This window comes from Bison bison, unplaced genomic scaffold (genome assembly GCF_000754665.1).
Source record: "Bison bison bison isolate TAMUID 2011002044 unplaced genomic scaffold, Bison_UMD1.0 scf7180017864242, whole genome shotgun sequence".
Classification (NCBI taxonomy): Eukaryota; Metazoa; Chordata; class Mammalia; order Artiodactyla; family Bovidae; genus Bison; species Bison bison.
In genome coordinates this window covers 2,069,221-2,090,344 of record NW_011494814.1, presented here as the reverse complement: position 1 = coordinate 2,090,344, position 21,124 = coordinate 2,069,221, and the positions used below count along the sequence as shown (strand labels likewise).

General features: G+C 38.5%; 1 protein-coding gene across 10 annotated transcripts in view; it reads left to right on the top strand.

The window, feature by feature from the left end:
- NUBPL (nucleotide binding protein-like) overlaps positions 1-21,124 on the top strand; it is a 399,736-nt gene that overhangs the window by 173,765 nt on the left and 204,847 nt on the right. For all 10 annotated transcript variants that reach the window (XR_825857.1, XR_825856.1, XR_825858.1 and 7 more), the window contains exon 7: positions 6,552-6,645. Coding sequence is in view for 7 of the 10 variants with exons in the window: in XM_010846993.1 (XP_010845295.1) it covers positions 6,552-6,645 (94 nt within the window). In the remaining 3 variants the exon portion in view is untranslated. The remainder of the gene's footprint in view (positions 1-6,551; positions 6,646-21,124) is intronic.

Sequence of the window (21,124 nt, the reverse complement as noted above, 5' to 3'; positions counted from 1 at the left end):
CGTGGTATTGGAGAAGACTCTTGAGAGTCCCTAGGACTGCAAGGAGATCCAACCAGTCCATTCTGAAGGAGATCAGCCCTGGGATTTCTTTGGAAGGAATGATGCTAAAGCTGAAACTCCAGTACTTTGGCCACCTCATGCGAAGAGTTGAGTCATTGGAAAAGGCTCTGATGCTGGGAGGGATTGGGGGTAGGAGAAGAAGGGGACGACAGAGGATGAGATGGCTGGATGGCATCACTGACTCGATGGACATGAGTCTGGGTGAACTCCGGGATTTGGTGATGGACAGGGAGGCCTGGCGTGCTGCAATTCATTGGGTCACAAAGAGTCGGACACTACTGAGCGACTGAACCAAACTGAACCCCAGTTGGTGCTAGCTGAAATGTTTTCCTTGAATAAGGTTGACAAAAAAGATAAATAGTAAGATGAGGACAAAAAATAAAAGTAATTTAGCAGAGATCTAGTAATTATTTCCGATGGCATACCCTTCAAGTGTTGGTTGTCTTAATAACAGAGAAAGAGCAATTTAAAAAAGCGATACCATAAGATGTGCTGTTTTGGCAAATACAAATGCATATTTATAAGACAGGAAAAAACAGCTGTTCTAATGTTATTTGAAGGACTTTGGACAAAGCTTAGTGACTGATTTGATTCCAAAAGTCCTGTATCTCAAACACTTTAGAGGAAATTAAAAGTTACATGTAACTGTGTAAAAGAGACATCTTGCACAGAGCTTCTGTTGGCAGACTGAGGTCTGAACTGTTGCTCCTAATCTGTACCACATCCCATCCTTCTCAATTGCCCTGAACACTGGATTTTTTTTTTTTTTTAATCTCCTATTATGCTGTTTATGTGCCCCTTCAGATACGATGCACCTATTTGACTCCCTAACTGCATTGCTGGGTTCTCTGCTGCAGCACTGCCTCTTTATCCATAGGGCATCTCTGAACCACCTTGGTAACTCCACTTCTAGACTGACTCAGTCTGTCCCACTGGGATCTTTTAAGTCTAGAGCCTGAGAGGCAGCTGAGAAGGTTTTACCAGAGGTGGAGTTACCTTGAAGGTAATGAAGCTTAAGTTCAGGATTCCACACAGTCTTGGGTTGTAGAATGTTCTCAGTGGACAGCGGAAGCCGGTTGCAGTCAGGGACAATTTCTGTGTAAGCATTTCTGGTGTTCAGGAGGTCTCGGAGAAAGGAACTCTAAGGTGCTAGCATGTTATGATGATTTCTTTTACATTCTAAATAAATATTCACTTTTGTATCTAGTTTTGCATTCCTGACTTTGCATTCTTATTCTTAGAGAAGACCACCAAAGTTGTATGTGCTCCATGACACAAAGTCCGGGTGTTCTGCTGTGCTGTGTGCTCTGTTACTAAGTCATGTCTGACTCTTTGATACCCCATGGACTATAGCCCACCAGGCTCCTCTGTCAATGAGATTTTTCAGGCAAAAATACTGGAGTGGGTTGCCATCCCCTTCTCCAGGGGATCTTCCCGACCCAGGGATTAAATCTGCGTCTCCTGCATCGTCGTCAGGCAGATTCTTTACCATAAAGTCTCCTGGGAAGCCAGGATCTGCTGCTGGGTTTTACTAAATTAGATGCCTGGGTGTTTTGCTAGTACTTATTTCCCTGCATTTAGTAATGAATAATTTATGTGAGTAAATCCACACTGAATAGAATGTAAAGAATCCCCAAATCATTCTAAAATCGATGCTTTGGTAGTTCTTTTACAAGAGAACTGGAACTTTCTGGCAGACAGTATATTTTAATATATTAATATTGTATTCCTTGAGAGCTTCCCTGGTGGCTCAGTTGGTAAAGAATCTGTCTGCACTGCAGGAGACCTGTGTTCGATCCCTGGGTTAGGAAGATCCCCTGGAGAAGGAAATGGCAACCCACTCCAGTATTCTTGTCTGGGAAATCCCGACAGAGTAGACTGGTGAGCCCCAGTCCATGGGGTTGCAAAGAGTTGGATATTACTGAACAACTAACATTTCATTTCAATATTATAATAATTTGTTAATTGGGGTCACAAAAAGTCAGACATGACTTAGTGACTGAACAACAATAATGTGTTAATTATGTTAATTTTATATTATTATATATTCATCAATAGCCATATATTGATATATTAGTGAATGCCATAAAACTAGAAATCAGATACTGAGTTCAGTTCAAGTCTACAAGCCTTGGTGAAATGCCTACTATGTGTGATGAAGGTTCTGGGCCAGGTTTTTTATTTTTCCCATAGAGTTTGAATTCAGTTTAAGAGTCATTTGAAATTCATTGCCTTAACAGTGTAGTATTTTTAGTTCCTTGGAAATATAATAGGAATTCTCTTTAAAGATGTAAGAAATTGGAGCCAATGTGATAAATATGATTAAATGCCAAGGAACAACAATTATAAATTGTTGGCGCTAGTCATTTGATGTCCTCTGAAACAAAGAGGCTTGTCAGTTTGCCAGTACTAGGAGTTTCAGTGTAGAGGGTGTAAAATGAAAAGTATCCTTATATTCTTGTAAATAGTTTCATAGATGATGGCCATGGGTAACTTAGGGATAACTGTTTTCAAACCAAGAAACCCCATATTGAAAGTGAACTACTTCATGTTCATCATTTCATCATTCTCTTAAAGTGTGTCATGTAATCAGTATCAAATACTTGTGATTGAAAAATATCATAGAATTCCTAAAAGACATGTCAGTATATAATGTCAGATATTGATAAATGTTTTCAAGAAAAACACATTCAGAGAAGGAAAGAGACTGATGGTTGGAGGAGTGCTGTTTTAGAAAGGCTGTGCTGCCTTCCTAGCTGTTCCATGAATGTACCAAGCGTATCCCCATCTCAGGGTCTTTCCACTTGCCATTGCTTCTGCCTAGAATGCTTTCTAAGAATTACATGCTATTTTTCTCACTTCAGACTCTGACCACCCTGTCGAAGGTAGTCCCTTACACCACATTCTATTCCTTTTCTCTCTTCTTCATGTGTTCCTCACTATCTGACCCTGGGAACTAAAGAGACTCAAAGAACTCCTTTGATAAATTCTTAGCTGTCTGAACTCTTACTGCCCGCTCTCTGAAACTCAGAAATTGAAGACTTTTAAAATGTTTCTTGCTGTTTGATCTGGATATATCCAAATCAGGAACCAAGTAATTCTGCATAGAAAGGGATGCTTGTTTTCTTTGTAGTACTTTTTACTCTTTGTCTTTCTGTTTATCTACCTGTCTCCCTCACTAAAACTATAGTTGCTTAGTGGCTGGGACTTTGTTTTTTTCATTGCTGTCTATTCACCACCTGGAACAGTGCCTGGACTCATTTCTTTTCTCAGTAAATATATGTTGAAAAAATGTGTTAAAACATAAATGAATCCATCAGACCCAATATCATATTTTAAGAATATCTGACTTTGTGGAAAAGGCTTATTTCACATTATTAAGTTTTAAGAAGCAGGATACACAGTATAATTTCCATTTCCTTTTTAAAAAATGTTAAGTATTTGCATGTGTGTATTTATTCATCCATTCCTTGAAAGAAAACTTGAGCGTCTCCTATGTGTCCATTCTATGTTAGATATTCTAAGTCATCTACAGTTTCATGAGAAGATAGATACTGAAAAGATAGTAAACGAATGTCATCTTTCCTCTTGCACTGCTCTTCAGCTCTGTTGATCTTTCAATTCTCTCACTAACCTTTTTTGCACAGGTTATATCATTTTGTATTGAATATTTCTCTCCCTCTGTACTGTAAATTCTGTGAGACTAGGGACCATGATACTATTCAATTATTAATTACCTTGCTCAATGCCTGATATAGAGTAGATACTCAGTAAACGTTTGTTTGTTGAATGAATGAACAAATGATTAGAAGAATTGTTCCTACATAATAGGAACAGCATATCTAATCTTTAATGAAATTTATGGGAAGTGATTTTCAAGCTGCAGCCTCAAGAATGAGGAGGAATTAGCAAGTAAAGAAGACCAGGTAGAAGTTCTAAAGCTTAAGCTCAGCCTTTATTCTAAAAGCAATGGAGGAGTTTTAAACAAACAAACAAAAAAACACTGCACTATCAAATCATTTTTGTCTGTGGTATTAAGAATAGACTGTATGGGCAATGCTGATACAAGGAAATTGGTTGGGAGATTTTGGTGATAAATGACTGTGGTTCATGTTGGGTTCTTGGCCATGCAGAAGGAGAAGTGAATACATTTCATAGATTTTTTAGAAAGTTTAATATAAATGGTGAGGGAAAGGGAACAAGTTAAGTATGATCCCAAGTCTTTGTATTAGACAACTGAGAGGACCTTACAGCCATTTGCTGAAACTGGGGATTCATAAGGAAGAACCATTTAAGGAGAAAAGAGCTTGAAGTACCCTTGGTGGTGGTGGTGGTTTAGTCGCTAAGTTGTGTCTGACTCTTGGGACCCCATGGACTGTTGCCTGCCATGCTCCTCTGTCCATGGGATTTCCCAGGCAAGAATACTGGATTGTGTTGCCATTTCCTTCTCCAGGGGACCTTTCTGAGCCAAGGATCGAACCCAGGTCTCCTGCATTGCAGACAGATTCTTTAAAAACCAACTGAACCACTAGGAAAGCCCCAAAGTATCCTTGATACCTATTTAATTGAGGCTGAACATTTTTCTAGGTATAGACACTTAGAAAAGTGACTGAAAAGAAATAATCAAATGCTAATAGTTTGGAAATCTAGTTATATTTATAAAATTTTCTTATCAAGTTTCAGTTTTCGTTATTAGTGTGTTATATGAAGAAAAAATAATAAACATTAAAAATTTTAGTAGGATCTGATACAGGAAACAAAGTGCTCTTTCTACCCCCTTCTGGGGTGCTCTTTCTACCTTCTTCTGATGTCTATGTCAGAAGCTTTCTCTATCTCCTTTATACTTTAACAAAACTTTATTACACAAAAGCTCCGAGCTATCAAGCCTCATCTCTGGCCCCAGATTGAATTCTCCTCCAGAGGCCAAGAATCCCGGCGTCTTTGAGTGATTCAGCAACAACCTTTCATCTTGGGGGCTCGTCCAGGATTCTTCAGGACATGATACTGGGGCAACTTACTCCGTGCTTACTGAAGCCCCTGGCCACTTTCTTCCCGATCCACTTCCATAATGGGACTGTCTGGACGAGCCAAAAGATGGGCCTGATAATCTATGTGAGCCTACTTCTGCTGACTCCAAAAATCCTGAGTCTGCCGTTTGATCCTCAAGACAATTCCTTCCTATCCTGGGTTCACTCCTACGCAGCATTTCACAATCAGTCTAACTGCTGGGTCTGTGGAGTGCTCCCCTCTTCATCAGTGGAAGGCTTCCTGTGGTGGACATCTCCACTTCAAGGAAAAGACTTTCTCCAAGTCTGCAAACACCTTCAACAACAATCGCATGTGATGCCTCTTCTTAAACTGATGACATCTAACAACCTTAAGATGGACTGATGTATCTATGGACATAATGTGACTTTTCATTTTGATTTTAACTTGGTTTAATGACTATTTTGCCTTATGTCTGTAACTGTATAATGGGGTTTTCTAACCGTCTAAAAGCTTTTAATTTACAAATGGTTGTCCAAGCTCCTACGAGTGCCATAGGCTCCTCCAACTATTACTTGGGGCCCCTGCATCAGAGACCCTCAATATGAGGGTTAGGAGAATTTGTTGCCTCAACAATTTAGGGACCACACCCCTAAGCAGCAGGAAGTAGTTATGGAATGAAAATGACACCCCTTTCCCTTGGCAACACAATTCTCCTAAAAGAAAAGAGGGGAATGAAAGAGTCATTTCCTAGGCAGGTTGATAAGAAGTCTAGGGGTCCCCAAGGAGAGAGGGGTCTGAAATTCTTGAGGCAGGAGAAAGGACAAACTTTTTTTCCCTCTACATTCCTTAGGATTATGTATCCTGCTTGAGGACAATCTCTGGATTAAACCTTCTGGCTAATCCTGTTATCTTAAAATGTAAATTATGGGAGTAGGTCTGGTGAGGTCTTTACAACCTCCAGACATTCTTTGAATTCACTGGAGAGTATATAACTCCATTGCTAACACTAGCAAGTGGGTGCTCTTTCTACCCCCTTCTGATGCCTATGTCAGAAGCTTTCTCTATCTCCTTTATACTTTAATAAAACTTTATTACGCACACACACACACACACAAAAAACTTGAAGGACAAAAAGCTAAGACCTCCTTAGGTAAAATTAGGGCTGTTCTCAGTGAAAATAGATTATTGGTCCCGAAGTCCATTGTGCAATGATATCATCATTATGGTATTGTGTGTGTTTTGTGGGATCATCTGAAAACTTAACCTTATTGGTCAGAGAAGGTCTGCTAGAAGCAAAGATGGTTTCTTATACGTCCATATCAGCCCTTAGCATAGTCCCTGGCACTTAGTAATCTTATTTTAGATTTGTTATTATTTCATTATTCTAGAAAGTGAAAACTATCTATTATTTTAGATTTGTTATTAATTCATTTTTTTGTTTACATCACTATTCACCACATTTGTTTTTATAGTGATATTATTTGTGTCATCTTGGTTTTTAGGTAGATTGGGGTCAACTGGATTATCTGGTTGTTGACATGCCACCAGGAACTGGAGACGTGCAGTTATCAGTCTCACAGAATGTTCCCATTTCAGGTAACTCTTACAGTTAAACGGAATTTGTGCTATCCTTGATGTTTTGTTATTGTCATACAGTAAAACAAACTCTATGACAGGCAAACATTTTTGTGTCTTAAAAACATTATCATTTATAAATTTACCTTTAGAAATCAGATTCAGGAACAAAAGTTGCAAAGAACTGCCAAACAAAAATATAAAGAAAGACACTTTGAAAAGGTAGTTATGTTAGTCTGTGTTTTAGAAAAGAAGTAGTGCTTAAGTATTATTTAGTTAAAACCTGGCTTTTTGGTTCACAGTCGTTCAGCACTTACAGCATGGTGCCTGATATGTGGCAGGCACTCAGTAATATTTATTGAATGAATATTGAATAAGAATAAATACTGGGAAAATTTGGCTTTTTAATAAATACAACTATGGGAAAATTTTATATCCTGCCGATTAGTTAATGTTAAAGTTGAGAGCAATAAACATGTTCGTTTACATCAAATACAAAATATATAACACTTCAGTATGGTAGTGGATATCTTTTTATGCAATGGAATTTAAATATTAGTATTAGCTTTTATATTGAACCTGTTTCTAAGGATTTTCCTGGATTCCAATGCAAAAATAGTTGTAAATCTCTCTGTAAATCTCTCTTATATACATATAGGACTTTGAGGAAAATAATGGAATTTTAAAATGTCTTTTCAAATCTGTTATTTGTTGGTAATAAATAACCAGGAGCTATCATGGACAGTCACCAAAAAGTTTAGAAACTAGGTATTTGATAATATATATACATTCTTCCTGTGGTCATGTATGGATGTGAGAGTTGGACTGTGAAGAAGGCCGAGCGCCAAAGAATTGATGCTTTTGAACTGTGGTGTTGGAGAAGACTCTTGAGAGTCCCTTGGACTGCAAGGAGATCCAACCAGTCCATTCTGAAGGAGATCAGCCCTGGGATTTCTTTGGAAGGAATGATGCTGAAGCTGAAACTCCAGTACTTTGGCCACCTCATGCAAAGAGTTGACTCACTGGAAAAGACTCTGATGCTGGGACGGATTGGGGGTAAGAGGAGAAGGGGACGACAGAGGATGAGATGGCCGGATGGCATCACTGACTCGATGGACGTGAGTCTGAGTGAACTCCGGGAGTTGGTAATGGACAGGGAGGCCTGGCGTGCTGCGATTCATGGGGTCGCAAAGAGTCGGACATGACTGAGCAACTGATCTGATCTGATCTGATCTGATACATTCTTTGAAAATATCATTATGATATTACTAATAATTATGACTGCTTTTGATATTTTAATTAGATTTATAACCTTTCTGGAGCTTGAGGCTTTTACTTTGTTGGGGCAAATTATAATGCATGAGATGGGAGTAAAGTGCAGTAAAACAGGAAAGTAATTTGTCCTTTCTGTAGTCAGAGTTCTAAATAGTCTGTATTTTTTTCTTTTTAAAGTAGTTTTGGGACTTTTATTTTTTAAATACCAAGAGTAATCGCTAAATGTTTATTGAATAAGTTGTACTCCTTGAACTTTGAAATGCCTGTTGCAAGATTCCAAAACTCTTATTTATGTGGATAATATTGATAAAGTTGAGCTAAATTATTATTTATTCCCTGAGTTGTGAATTGGTACCTTGAAAAAATTTAATTTACTTCACACAGATAAACGGATGTCCCTAAGCAATTTTCCTTTGTTTATTCAGATAATAGCCCCTCTATCTGGATAGGATTTATGATTATATCACCCTGTTTAATTTGTGCTTATACTCTAAAACAAATAATGTGTAGATTGAGGTTAAGATTTACTTCTTCTTTGAGGATTTCTTTATAATATCCTAAAATTTAACTAGTATCTCTATTTCTTACCTTTGATGAAGAGTCTACCCTGTAATAGGTAATTAATGTTCAGTTCAGTTCAGTTCAGTCGCTCAGTCGTGTCCGACTCTTTGCGACCACATGAATCTCAGCACGCCAGGCCTCCCTGTCCATCACCAACTCCAAGAGTTCACTCAGACTCAACGTCCATCGAGTCAGTGATGCCATCCATCCATCTCATCCTCTGGCGTCCCCTTCTCCTCCTGCTCCCAATTCCTCCCAGCATCAGAGTCTTTTCCAATGAGTCAACTCTTCACATGAGGTGGCCAAAGTACTGGAGTTTCAGCTTCAATATCATTCCTTCCAATGAATACCTAGGACTGATCTCCTTTAGAATGGACTGGTTGGATCTCCTTGCAGTCCAAGGGACTCTCAAGAGTCTTCTCCAACACCACAGTTCAAAAGCATCAATTCTTTGGCGCTCAGCCTTCTTCACAGTCCAACTCTCACATCCATACATGACCACTGGAAAAACCATAGCCTTGACTAGACGGACCTTTGTTGGCAAAGTAATGTCTCTGCTTTTCAGTATGTTAGATGAATAAAAAGCAATGTTTTTAGAATTTTGGTCAAATGTGCATGACGGATCAATAGCATTGCGTACATTCACGCTGTTGTGCAGCCATCACCACCATCCATCTCCAGAGCTTTCTCATCTTCCCAAACTGCAGCTCTTTACCCATTAAACAATAACTCTGAATTCCCTCCTACCCCAGCCCCTGGTAAGCACCATTCAGAAACAGTATTTTTTACAATAAGATGAGAGAATGATTCTAGAATGAGGAAAACATATTTATAAGATTGCATTAAACATAAACCTAACATTGATTTTATGATTTAATAATAAACTTTAATTATTTTTTAAAATGAAGAAACAGTGTTTCCTTCTTAATTTTGTTGTCATTCTTAAAATCTGCCTTTGAGAAAAACTCATCAACTCAGTTTATGCTGTACTCCATAGTAGGTAGCTGCTGCTGCTGTTGCTACTGCTTCTTCTTCTTCAAGTTTTTGTTTTCATTTATCTTTTGTCCCTTTTTATTTTTTATTGAAGTATAGTTGAGGTTGCAAAGCAACAAATACTATCCATATGAAGGTAGGTACTTAGCACTGTACAGAATCCATGGATGGTTAAATCAAGTCTTTCCCATAGACAAGTGTTCCAAACCTTTTTTTGATTCTTGGACCTTTTTTTGATAATTTGATGTATAAATGGAAATGTATTTGTACCTACAGAAACACAATTTTTATGTATAATTTCAGAAGGTTCACTGTCCTTAGGTTAAAAGTCCCATCTGAATCCTTGTACACCGTTGATGGGAATGTAAATTGGTACAGCCACTGGGGAAGACGGTAGGGAGGTTTCTCAAAAAACTGAAAATAGAACTACCATATAACTCAGCAGTTCCACTCCTGGATACATATCTGAAAGAAATGGAAATACTAATTCAAAGAGACAAACACACCCCAATGTTCATAGCAACATTATTTTCAATTGCCAAGATATGGAAGCAACCTAAATGCTATCAATAGATGAATGGATAAAGAAGATGTGGTGAGTATGTATATATATCTATGTATACATATGTGTGCACACATACACACAATGGAATACTACTCAGCTGTAAAAAACAACAACAAAAAAAACCAATGAAAACTTGCCATTTCCAACAACATGGATGGGCTTGGAGAGTATTGTGCTAAGTGAAAGAAGTCAGACAGAGAAAGACAAATACTGTACAATATCAGTTTTATGTGGAATCCCAAAAATACAACAAACTAGTGTATATAACAAAAAAGAAACAGACTTACAGATATAGAGAACAAACTAGTAGTTACTAGTTGAGGGAGGGAAGTGGAGAGAGGCAGTATAAGGGTAGGGAATAAGATATACAAAACGTTATGTATAATATAAGCTACAAGGATATTATATTTTATAATACCTATAAATGGAACATAAAGTTTAAAAATTGTGACTCACTATATTACACACCTGTATATATTATTGTATATCACTTATACTTGAAAACTAGAAGTCCCAGTCTTAGGAGATAGAGCAAAGAGAAGGGCAAGGAGAGGGAGTGGCGGGTAAGAAAAGAAACATGGATAGCTATAATATGGAGTACAAAGAAGTAATCTGAGAGATATAAACCCCATGGTATGGAGGAATGGCAGCCCACTCCAGTACTCTTGCCTGCAGAATCCCATGGACAAAGGAGCCTGGTAGGCTACAATCCATGGGGTCGCAAAGCGTCGGACACAACTGAGTGAATAACACACACACACACACACACACACACACACACACATGGAGGATCAAAGGAAGAAGAGATTATAGGTTTGAAGGGATTTGTAGAACACTTCATGGAGATGAGGTTTAAAGAATAAACAGTGCATTGGGGAGCATTTTAAGATCGTGCCACACCTAGTTTGTCTTGTCTTGTCTCAGGAAAGAGATCTGAAAATGAAAATTCTAGTGTTCCATAATTCTGTTATGGAAAATTAATGTATATTTCACTTCCCGATTCTGATCCATTAAAAAAACAATCGGACCAGGTAGTAAAGATGCTTTCAAAAATACAGAAACTTAGCTATATCTGGACTATAACACTAAAATTCTCGTTTATCAGTATTTTCTAAATTTTCTTTAACAAATGTGCATATTTTTATAATTTAATAAAAGTAGGTCGAAAGCACTCATTCTTTTTTCTTTTTTTTAGAATTGAAGTATAGGTGGTTTACAATGTTGTGTTAGTTTCTGCTGTACAGCAGAGTGATTCACTTATACACATACATATGTTCTTTTTCATATTCTTTTCTGTTGTGGTTTACCACAGAATATTGAATGTAGTTTCCTGTGCCGTACAGTAGGATCTTGTTGATCTACATGTAGTCGTTTGCATCTGCTAACCCCAAACTCCCCTACTCCATCCCTTCCACATCCCGCTTTCCCCTTGGCAACCACCAGCTATTCTCTATGTCTGGGAGTCTGTTTTTCTTTTGTAAATATGTTTGTTTGTGTTGTGTTTTAGACTCCACATATGGGTGATATCGTATGGTATTTGTCTTTCTTTTTCTGATTTACTTTGCTTAGTATGATAATCTCTAGGTCCATCCATGTAGCTTCAAATGGCATTATTTCATTCTTTTTTATGGCTGAGTAATATTCCTATATATATATATATATATATATACACACACATGTTAAGTTACTTCAGTCACGTCTGACTGACTGTGACCTCATGGACTGTAGCCTCCCAGGCTTCTCTGACCATGGGATTTTCAAGACAAGAATACTGGAGTGGATTGCCATTTCTTCCACCAGGGAATCTTTCAGACTCAGGGATTGACCCACCTCTTCTGTGTCTCCTACACTGGTAGGCAGATTCTCTACCACTGAGCCACCCAGGAACCCCTATATGTGTGTGTGTGTGTGTGTGTGTGTGTGTGTATGTGTATGTAGGAGAAAGAAATGACAACCCACTCCAGTATTCTTGCTGGAAAAATATCATGGACAGAGGAGCCTGGCATACATGACTAAAACCACTGAGTGTATATATCTGTGTGTGTGTGTACAGCCAGCACAGCAGGTAGGGATCGAAAGTGGTTGACGCAGTTTGGGAAAAAGAAACTAGAGACAGAGTTAAGTCGCCAGTCCAGGTTCGATGCACGATACTGGATGCTTGGGGCTGGTGCACTGGGACGACCCAGAGGGATGGTATGGGGAGGGAGGAGGGAGGAGGGTTGAGGATGGGGAACACATGTGTACCTGTGGTGGATTCATTTTGATATTTGGCAAAACCAATACAATATTGTAAAGTTTAAAAATAAAATAAAATTTAAAAAAAAGAGAGACAGAGTTAAAGGTTTAAAGATGGGACCGGTGGACTCAAGACCTCTTAGATCAAGAGCCCTGTTCCTTAGAGCCACATCACTTTTATTTAGTGTCTTGGCAAGCAGAAAGTATCTGTTGTGTTGCAATGAAGTCAGCCTCCTGTGTTCCCAGTCACATCTCCCATTTTATTGATTACTTTAAACTATCTTTGTTATTTTTTGTACAAGGGGTATCACCTAGCTGGAGGTCATAGACCCGCATATGCCTTGGGAAAACATCTTAGTGTGTGCACAAGCAGCATTCTGGACTTGCTCTGACCCAGTGTTCCAAGGTCCACACTATGTTTTTCCTTAGCTTAGCAGGGCATGACAACCCCAACTGATCAACCCAATGTACTTTTATTTGGGTTATGCTGTATTGCTGTATTTTGCTTTTATTCTTTTCCCATGGTGATTTTCTCATGGCTTAGCCAGAGCAACAGGTGGCTGACTATTAACTCCTGCATATATATATAATATATAATATATATATCTCACATCTTCTTAATCCGTTCATCTGTTGATGGACATTTAGGCTGTTTCCACGTCTTGACTATTGTAAATAGTGCTGTTGTGAACATAGCGCATATATTTTTGAACTATAGTTTCTTCTGGATATAGGCCTGAGTAGGATTGCTGGATCATATGGCAACTTTATTTTTAGCTTTTTGAGAAACCTCCATACTGGTTTTAATAGTGGCTTCACCAACGCACGTTCCCACCAATGGTGTAAGAGGGTGCCCTTTTTTCTCCACATCCTCTCCAGCATTTGTTATTGGTAGATTTTTCAATAATGGACATTCTGACTGGTGTGAGGTGGTATCTCATTGTAATTTTGATTTGCATTTCTCTAATAATTAGCAGTTTGAGCATCTTTTCCATGGCCCTGTTGGCCATCTGTTTGTTTTCTTTGGAAAAATGTCTCTTTAGGTCTTCTGCCCATTTTTAAATAGGGTTATTTGGTTTTTTGTTGTTGAGTTGTATAAGCTGTTTATACATTTTGACAGTTAAGCTCTTGTCAGTTGTATCAGTTGCAAATATTTTCTCCCAATCCATAGATTGTCTTTTCATTTTGTTTATGGTTTCCTTTTCTGAGAAAACACTCATTCTTTAAAGACAATACATTTCTGTGTAAACAGATACCATGATGATTGGCTGTTATTAACAAACTGCCACTTAATGACAGTTTTCCATGTGTTAGTTTTTTATTTGAGGATCACAGGTGTTATATTATGTCTATTTTCTTAAATTTTTGAAGGGCTAAGTAACTTTCTCAAGACCACACAGTTACAATGAGTCATAGCAGAGGTTTTATTAGTTCTGATTGAGTTTAAAGCTTATACTGTCAAGCTCTACATCATGCTGCCCTAGTAGAAAACCCAGCAATATTTGACTGATGGATTTACTAAGTTTAGTTCTAGTCCATTCAACCCATTTAGGCTGTAAATATTCTAATCTAAGTTATCTCTAATAAAAATAAACTTGTCTGTGAATATGTCTAAACCCATGCGCCCTATGTGGTGAGTATCCAACCAGTGGTCTAGATTGTTTTCTCCTGCATTCAAGGCTTTTGCTTATTTGTTTCTGACTCCTGAAAGATTGCTTTGGGCCTCTTTATACATCCTAGGGAAGACCTGAAGGCAGTCTAGAAGCAGTCTCCTTTGGGCTTTAGGAAAGTAGTATTAGTCGCTCAGTTATGTCCAACCCTTTGCAACCCCATGAACTGCAGCCTGCCAAGCTCCTCTGTTCATGGGATTTCCTAGGCAAGCAAAATGGAGTGGGTAGCCATTTCCTTCTCTAGGGGATCTTCCTGACCCAGGGATGGAACCCAGGTCTCCCACGTTGCAGGCAGACTCTTTACCGTCTGAGTCACCAGGGACGCCCTAGGAGACCTCCAAATCATTCTTGGGAAGACTGGTGTTGTCTTTGGGGCTGGTCATACTGGTCATGGGCCTTTGGCTGGTTTCCAGGCACACTGGCTCTCAGTATAGAATTGCAGCTCTTGGTGTTAATACAATGATGGTTTATTATGTCAATGTTAAAGTTAATAGCAGTGAGAAGACTAGATTTTCTATAGTGAACATGTCTTAATTTTATAATGAGAAAAACAGAGCAAGCCGGACATATCAGAAACACACCAGAAAGGATATGAGGGGATGTTGAGGGGACAAGTGCATTGGTGATTGTCTCTGTATATGTATATTTCTTACAGGCTTAGGTCCTGAAGTGTAGTTTTATTCAGGCCATGGTCATTTCATAGCTAACATTTCTAAGTAAATACTAAAATTGAGCCAGTTCCCAGGATTTAGAGGGAAGGGCACCAACCAAAGACTTACTGGCCTGGCTTGAATCATGGCTTTCATCACTTCATATAATCTGGAACAGCCTGACAGAATCATGTCTGCCCTTCTAGACCTACCTGAATTATCTTTCTCTAATTATGAACCTCATTTTCCTTTTTTCTTATCATTGACTTTAGAACTCTTTTAGGATACTCTGTGTTATACTTTTTCTTATGTCCCATATCCCACAAACCACAGAAACTTTTACAACTCTCAATTGAGCCCCGCTATGATTCGACTTCCTTTTCTTTCCCACTAAACTCCTTCGTATAACCTGGGATTACTCCCCCTAAACCTTACATACCCACTGCCCTTCTTTCCTACCTTTACTTTCTCTAATATAAGACACAGTTGACCCTCACTTAGAATGTCTTCCTTTCCCATTCACTGGGTACCCTGGTCCTGCTTACTCTTTATTCTAATGGCTACTACTTGCCATTTTCCCCTAGTCTCCCAGTTAGAAACCCTTTATCTCTCTTTGGAATTCACATAGCATTTTATTTGAACGATTTCTATAGCACTTCTTATGTTCTGTATTCAAAACTTACATAACTATGTTATCTTCTCTACCAGACTGTTACACTCTTGAGAGTAAAGCCTCTGCTTCATTCATCTTTGTGTTTCTTGCAGGGCCGAACTCAGTGCCTTCCTGTAATCACTCAGGAAATGTTGATCAGTGAATGAGTGTTTTATCTGTGTTGGTATTATCTTACCAACTAGGCGGTAAGCTGCTTGAATGCAATGATTTTTTCCCCACTTATTATAGTATTTCTTAGAGTATCTTGGGCAATGGCTTATGCAATTAATATTGATCGAATAAATGACAAAGTTAGTTGACTAGTTGTCACTGTTTATGTGCCCCCTTATCTAACTCATTCCTGTGATCTCTCCTAACCCAGCTGCTTTTACCTGGGAGCTCTTTTCTGTGTATCAGTTAAAGCATTACCTTTAAAAACATCAGTCAGTTCAGTTGTTCAGTCGTGTCCGACTCTTTGTGATCCCATGAACTGCAGCACACCAGGCTTCCCTGTCTATCACCAACTCCTAGAGCTTGTGCAAACTTATGTCCATTGAGTCGGTGATGCCATCCAACCATCTCATCCTCTGTTGTCCCCTTCTCCTCCTGCTTCAATCTTTCCCAGCATCAGGGTCTTTTCCAATGAGTCAGTTCTTTGCATCAGGTGGCCAAAATATTGAAGTTTCAGCTTCAGAATCAGCCCTTCCAATGAATATTCAGGACTGATTTCCTTTAGGATGGACTGGTTTGATCTCTTGGCAGTCAAAGCGACTCCCAAGAATCTTCTCCAATATCACAGTTCAAAAGCAACATAGATTTTATTTAATTCTTCCTTTGAGGGAAAAACATTTTCATTTTAGGGATTTCTTTATGCTATCTTTTTTCTTGTGTTATGTATAACATACTTGTGGTTAGTTGATATCTTTTGATACTAACTTTTCTTTGGTGTCTGGGATAATAGTATACATGTGGGCACTTGTTATTTGGTTACATGCAGGCTCTGTATTATGGGCTTCCCAAGTGGCTCAGGGGTAAAGAATCAGGTAAACCTGTAATGCAGGAGATGCAGGTTCGATTCCTGGGTCGGGAAGATCTCCTGGAGAAGGAAATAGCAACCCACTCCAGTATTCTTGCTTGGGAAATCCAACGGACAAGGGGTTGCAAAAGAGTAGACCAACTTAGTGACTAAACAGCAATAACAACAACAGGCTCTGTATAAAATTACGGATGAGAGTCACTAGTGCTGCTCCATTGTAAGGTGATAAGAAATTCTTTTATTTACTTGCAGGGACATTTGGCAAGGGACTAAATATGTGATTATCTTTATGTGTGGAATACCTGCCTACCCCATAGACTTAGAAGGAGCAAATGAGATAATGAACATAAAAGCTCTATATAAATGTATAGTCATTTTTAGAAACTACTTGAACACTTTAGAAGAGTTTTTTTTTGGGGGGGTGTGAAATGTTGTGAATTAGGAATCTTTATATGAACTTTGCATTTCTCCAACCCATGTTGAGAATGAAATTGTGTTTTATGCTTGTAAAGAGACATCATTTTGCAAAATTTATGGAGACAGACCTGTACAAGTAAAAGATCTTCTTTCCGAGTGCTAATTAGCAAGTCTTTTTATGTGTTCCATTTTGTTCCATAGGATAGATGACAAGCTCATTATAAGAGGAAAGTTTAAAGAAAAAAATCCTCCTCTTATTTGTTAAAAGTGTTGTGTAGCAAAAATAGTGATAAATGTGTTGGCAGCAGTATTAGTAGCTAATGATTTAAATTTGAGCTTCTGAGGACTACCGAATCATTATATACTGCAAATATCTAGTGGCTGTAGTAATTTCTAGAGGGAAAGGGGACAGAATAGAGGGTGAGAAATAATCAATTATAGTCCTTGCATTTGCTCTTGTCTTGTTGAACCTGTCAAAAGGAGAAGCCAGAGTTATCAGTGATGATTTTGTTGTGTTATTTTTCTTATTTTTTTTTTTGTTGCAGTTTGCTAAGTTTTTGCTTGCTGTTTGTTTTGTTGTAAATTAGTTGGTGCCATATATTGAGTTGGGTATATTCCAGTGTTGACGTGTAGTGTTGTTGTTTTTGTTTTAATCCATAGTGATGTACTCTTGGGAATTATCGAACACTTAACTGCTCTTCCATAATGGAAGAGGATTAATATTTCTTTGAGAAACATTATAAGTTCCTTGAAAGTCTGAAAATATAGGCACCATGTTACTATTTGAATTCTAATAGATGTTGCCTAAAATATTTTTCTTCCTTTGTTAGATGACTGACTCTTGGAATTAAGTGAAGAATTTATGCCTCTCATGAAATCTGTGAAGCATATTTCTGTTTTTTGAGAGACTAGAGAGTTTTAGTGAGTGACTCATATTAAGGTGCTGTATTAGTCAGGGTCCTAGCTGCAAAGAGGTGACACACTTTAAAAAGAATTAACAGAGTGAGTTTAATGAAGGGATTAGTTACCGAGGTGTGGGCAACAATCAGGAAACCAACAAGGGATGGAGAAATACCCAGAGGCTAGTGACAGTCAGGAATTTTTACTGACTGTCTGCCTGAAGGAACAGAGAGTGAAGCATGTTAGTGCGACCTGGCGACTGCTGAAGTCATGGTAGAGGGGCTTTTTGTTGGGAGCTCTGACCACAGAGGAATGCAAGCAAGGGCAGAACTTCTGCAAGACAGAGAGGAAGCAGTGTGTGTGGTACTTACAGCGCTCCCACCTTTTTCTCCTCTCACAGCTTTGTGCCCTGGGTACCTGCTATGGCAGATCCCTATTGAAAGCCAGAAGATAAGGAAATTCAGGCGCTAGAATTCACACAGGTCAGCTACCTGGGTTGATCAGGACAGAGAATGAAGCAGAGCTCGGGAAAGAGGGAGGGGAAGTAAGTGGAGCATAGCAAGTGGAAAATAATCAAAACAGCTTTTTTTTCTTCATGGTTGTCATTGTAACTGTGAATTAGTGACTTGTGATTGATGAAGTACAAAGATTCCTGCCTTCTGAAAGTTTGAAGCTAATACAGATTTCAGTACAGTCAAATAAGTGAAAATTCATGCTATCAGAAGTCAAAATTTTACTATCATCAAATTAATGAACAGAATATTTATATTGGAGATAAACTGTGATGTTAAGTATATTTTGTTGCAGTGGGAAGTAATGGATAGAAGGGCTTATTTTGATAGGATAGAGTTATGAAAAAAAAGTTTTCCTTCACTTTATTAAGTACAAATAGATGCAGGAATAAAACTTCTGGAAATGATTCTTAAAATAGAAGGGACAGAGACTGAACACTCGTGAGGGTGGTACATGATCCCTTCTTGGTCTTCTTTCTTTTACTTCCAAGGAAGGGCATAGAAAGCAGCCAGGTGGTCGTCATGTGGGTACTGTCTTCATTACTTTCCCACAAGGAGGGAGAAGCTACTGCGTGTGGCAGAGTAGGCAGCTAGACAATATGCTGAATATCCACGGACTCAAGCTGCACTAGCAGACTGGCATGGCATTATGGAAATGAGGTTATGCCCTTTCTTCCTGTCTGGAGCCCTTCCTGTCTGGACGCTACAGATAGAAGGAAAGCCCGAGGCCTTTCTGCCTCTTATTCGCTTAAATGAGATGAGATGGGAATTTTAAATTGGGCCACCTTAATATTTCAGTCATCATTTAAAGTGAAGGGCATTTATTGCTTATGAAAGGCAGTGGGCCTTTTGCCACATTAACTGAACTCCTATTCACTCATCGTAGATGCCAGTCCAAGCCCACACTTGTATTTTTCCCACCACCAGCTTGGGCTATTCAGTTATCTCTTTTACAGTAATACTCTTTGACTGCCAATTTTGACAGTAGTGTGTGTGTGTGTGTGTGTGTGTAAAATTTTATTTTGTCTTTGTTTGTGGCTGTCCTGTGTCTTTGTTGCCTTGCAGGCTCTTCTCTAGCTGTGGCAAGCGGAGTCTGTTCTCTAGTTGTGACGTGCAGGTTTCTCAGTGCGGTGGCTTCTCTCATTGCAGAGCACGGGCTCTAGGGCAAGCAAGGGGCTTCAGTAGTTGGACTCCTGGATTCTAGAACGCAGGCTCGACAGCTGTGGCCCATGGGTTTTGTTGTTTCACAGCCTGTGGGATCTTCCCGGATCAGGGATTGTACCTGTGTCTCCTGTATTGGCAGGGGAATTCTTTATCACTGAGTCACTGGAGAAGCCCAACAGTAGTTTTTATTACATGAACGGATCAGAAACATATTGTTGCCTTCATTAAGTAAATTTCCATGGGCCATATTTGGCTGCTTTGGATTTTAGTGCTATTTTCTCCCTACATTGTACAATTTGTAATTACCTCAAATTGTAAAGCTTAAAGCATGCTTATACCTGATAGGTGGCAGACTTAGGTCATAGATTTCCCTAGTATTCAGAGATGGTAAATCTTCATTATGTTTTTGGTTTGTAGTGTGAAACTAAAGGAGACAGTCAGTTTTGGATTTCTCCCCTGGTGTATTTCCATAAAAATGTTGGGCAGGGTTATAATTAATGGATATTTGGCAAATAATCACATGATGAAGAAGAGAATTACTGTTTTATCCATCAAATTATAAAAATTCTTTCCAAAATAATTTTTTTTTGTTGTTTGTTAGGCAAATTGTAGCCAAGGATTAAAGACCAGGAATTGTATTCCAGTATTTTATCTTTAAGGACTCTCCTGGTATTCAGTCTGAAACTTCAGTCTTTGTTAGTTTGGGAATCAAATTATAAAGCAAATATAATGCTATTGGTTAATGAACAATAATGTTTCCAATTAAATTTAAGAAGCAGGGCCCCTGTATTTGTGTCAACATATATTATAGGTAGAAATTATAATGTGTCAGTTAACAGTTTAAGGAAATAGCCTAAGAATTAACAACTTTTAAACTATGACATGGAAAGACCCAGGATTTGAAAAACTTCCCCAAATGATTCTTATGTAGATATCAGAATCATTCTGTCTAGAACAACTTATCTGATAATTCCTTGATTTATCCAGCCTGTGTTTTGATGGGACCCTTCTGATATCGTTCATTCAGTTTTATCCTTGAAGAATTTCTAGGCACTTTGTTCATCATATGCCTGACAGCTAAAATTCCTTAATATCTTAAAGTTCAATGAATAGTTAATGGCCAAGGGATAGTCAGATTCATATTAAAAACTACTTTTAAATCTATTAAACATTTATATGTAGAAAAAGGATGAGACTCACAATCTATCATATAAAAATTTTTGCACTTTGTCTTAGATGTTAAAGATTTGATCAGAGTGCTGTGTAGCTCTGAAGAATGTCTTCATATCTTAAGTATGATTTGAAACTGGAGCAAAGCTTTTCCATGAAAAATCTCAGTCTTTCTTTTGTGAAATACACCTGGTTAAATAAGTTAAGGTAATCAGGGTATAGCAGTTCTCTTCTTTGGGGTTCATGTTAGAGAAACAATGTGTTCAGAAAGGAATGTGTATTATTATGAATAAAACAGCCTTTGGTGGTGGCTCACTGAGAGCATGGGCAGCTTGAGCTTTATGTGCATGCTGCACTCAATATGCCAGCAAATTTGGAAAACTCAGCAGTGGCCATAGGACTGGAAAAGGTCAGTTTTCATTCCAATCCCAAAGAAAGGCAATGCCAAAGAATGCTCAAACTACCGCACAATTGCACTCATCTCACACGCTAGTAAAGTAATGCTCAAAATTCTTCAAGCCAGGCTTCAGCAATATGTGAACCGTGAACTTCCTGATGTTCAAGCTGGTTTAGAAAAGGCAGAGGAACCAGAGATCAAATTGCCAACATCCGCTGGATCATGGAAAAAGCAAGAGAGTTCCAGAAAAACATCTATTTCTGCTTTATTGACTATGCCAAAGCCTTTGACTGTGTGGATCAC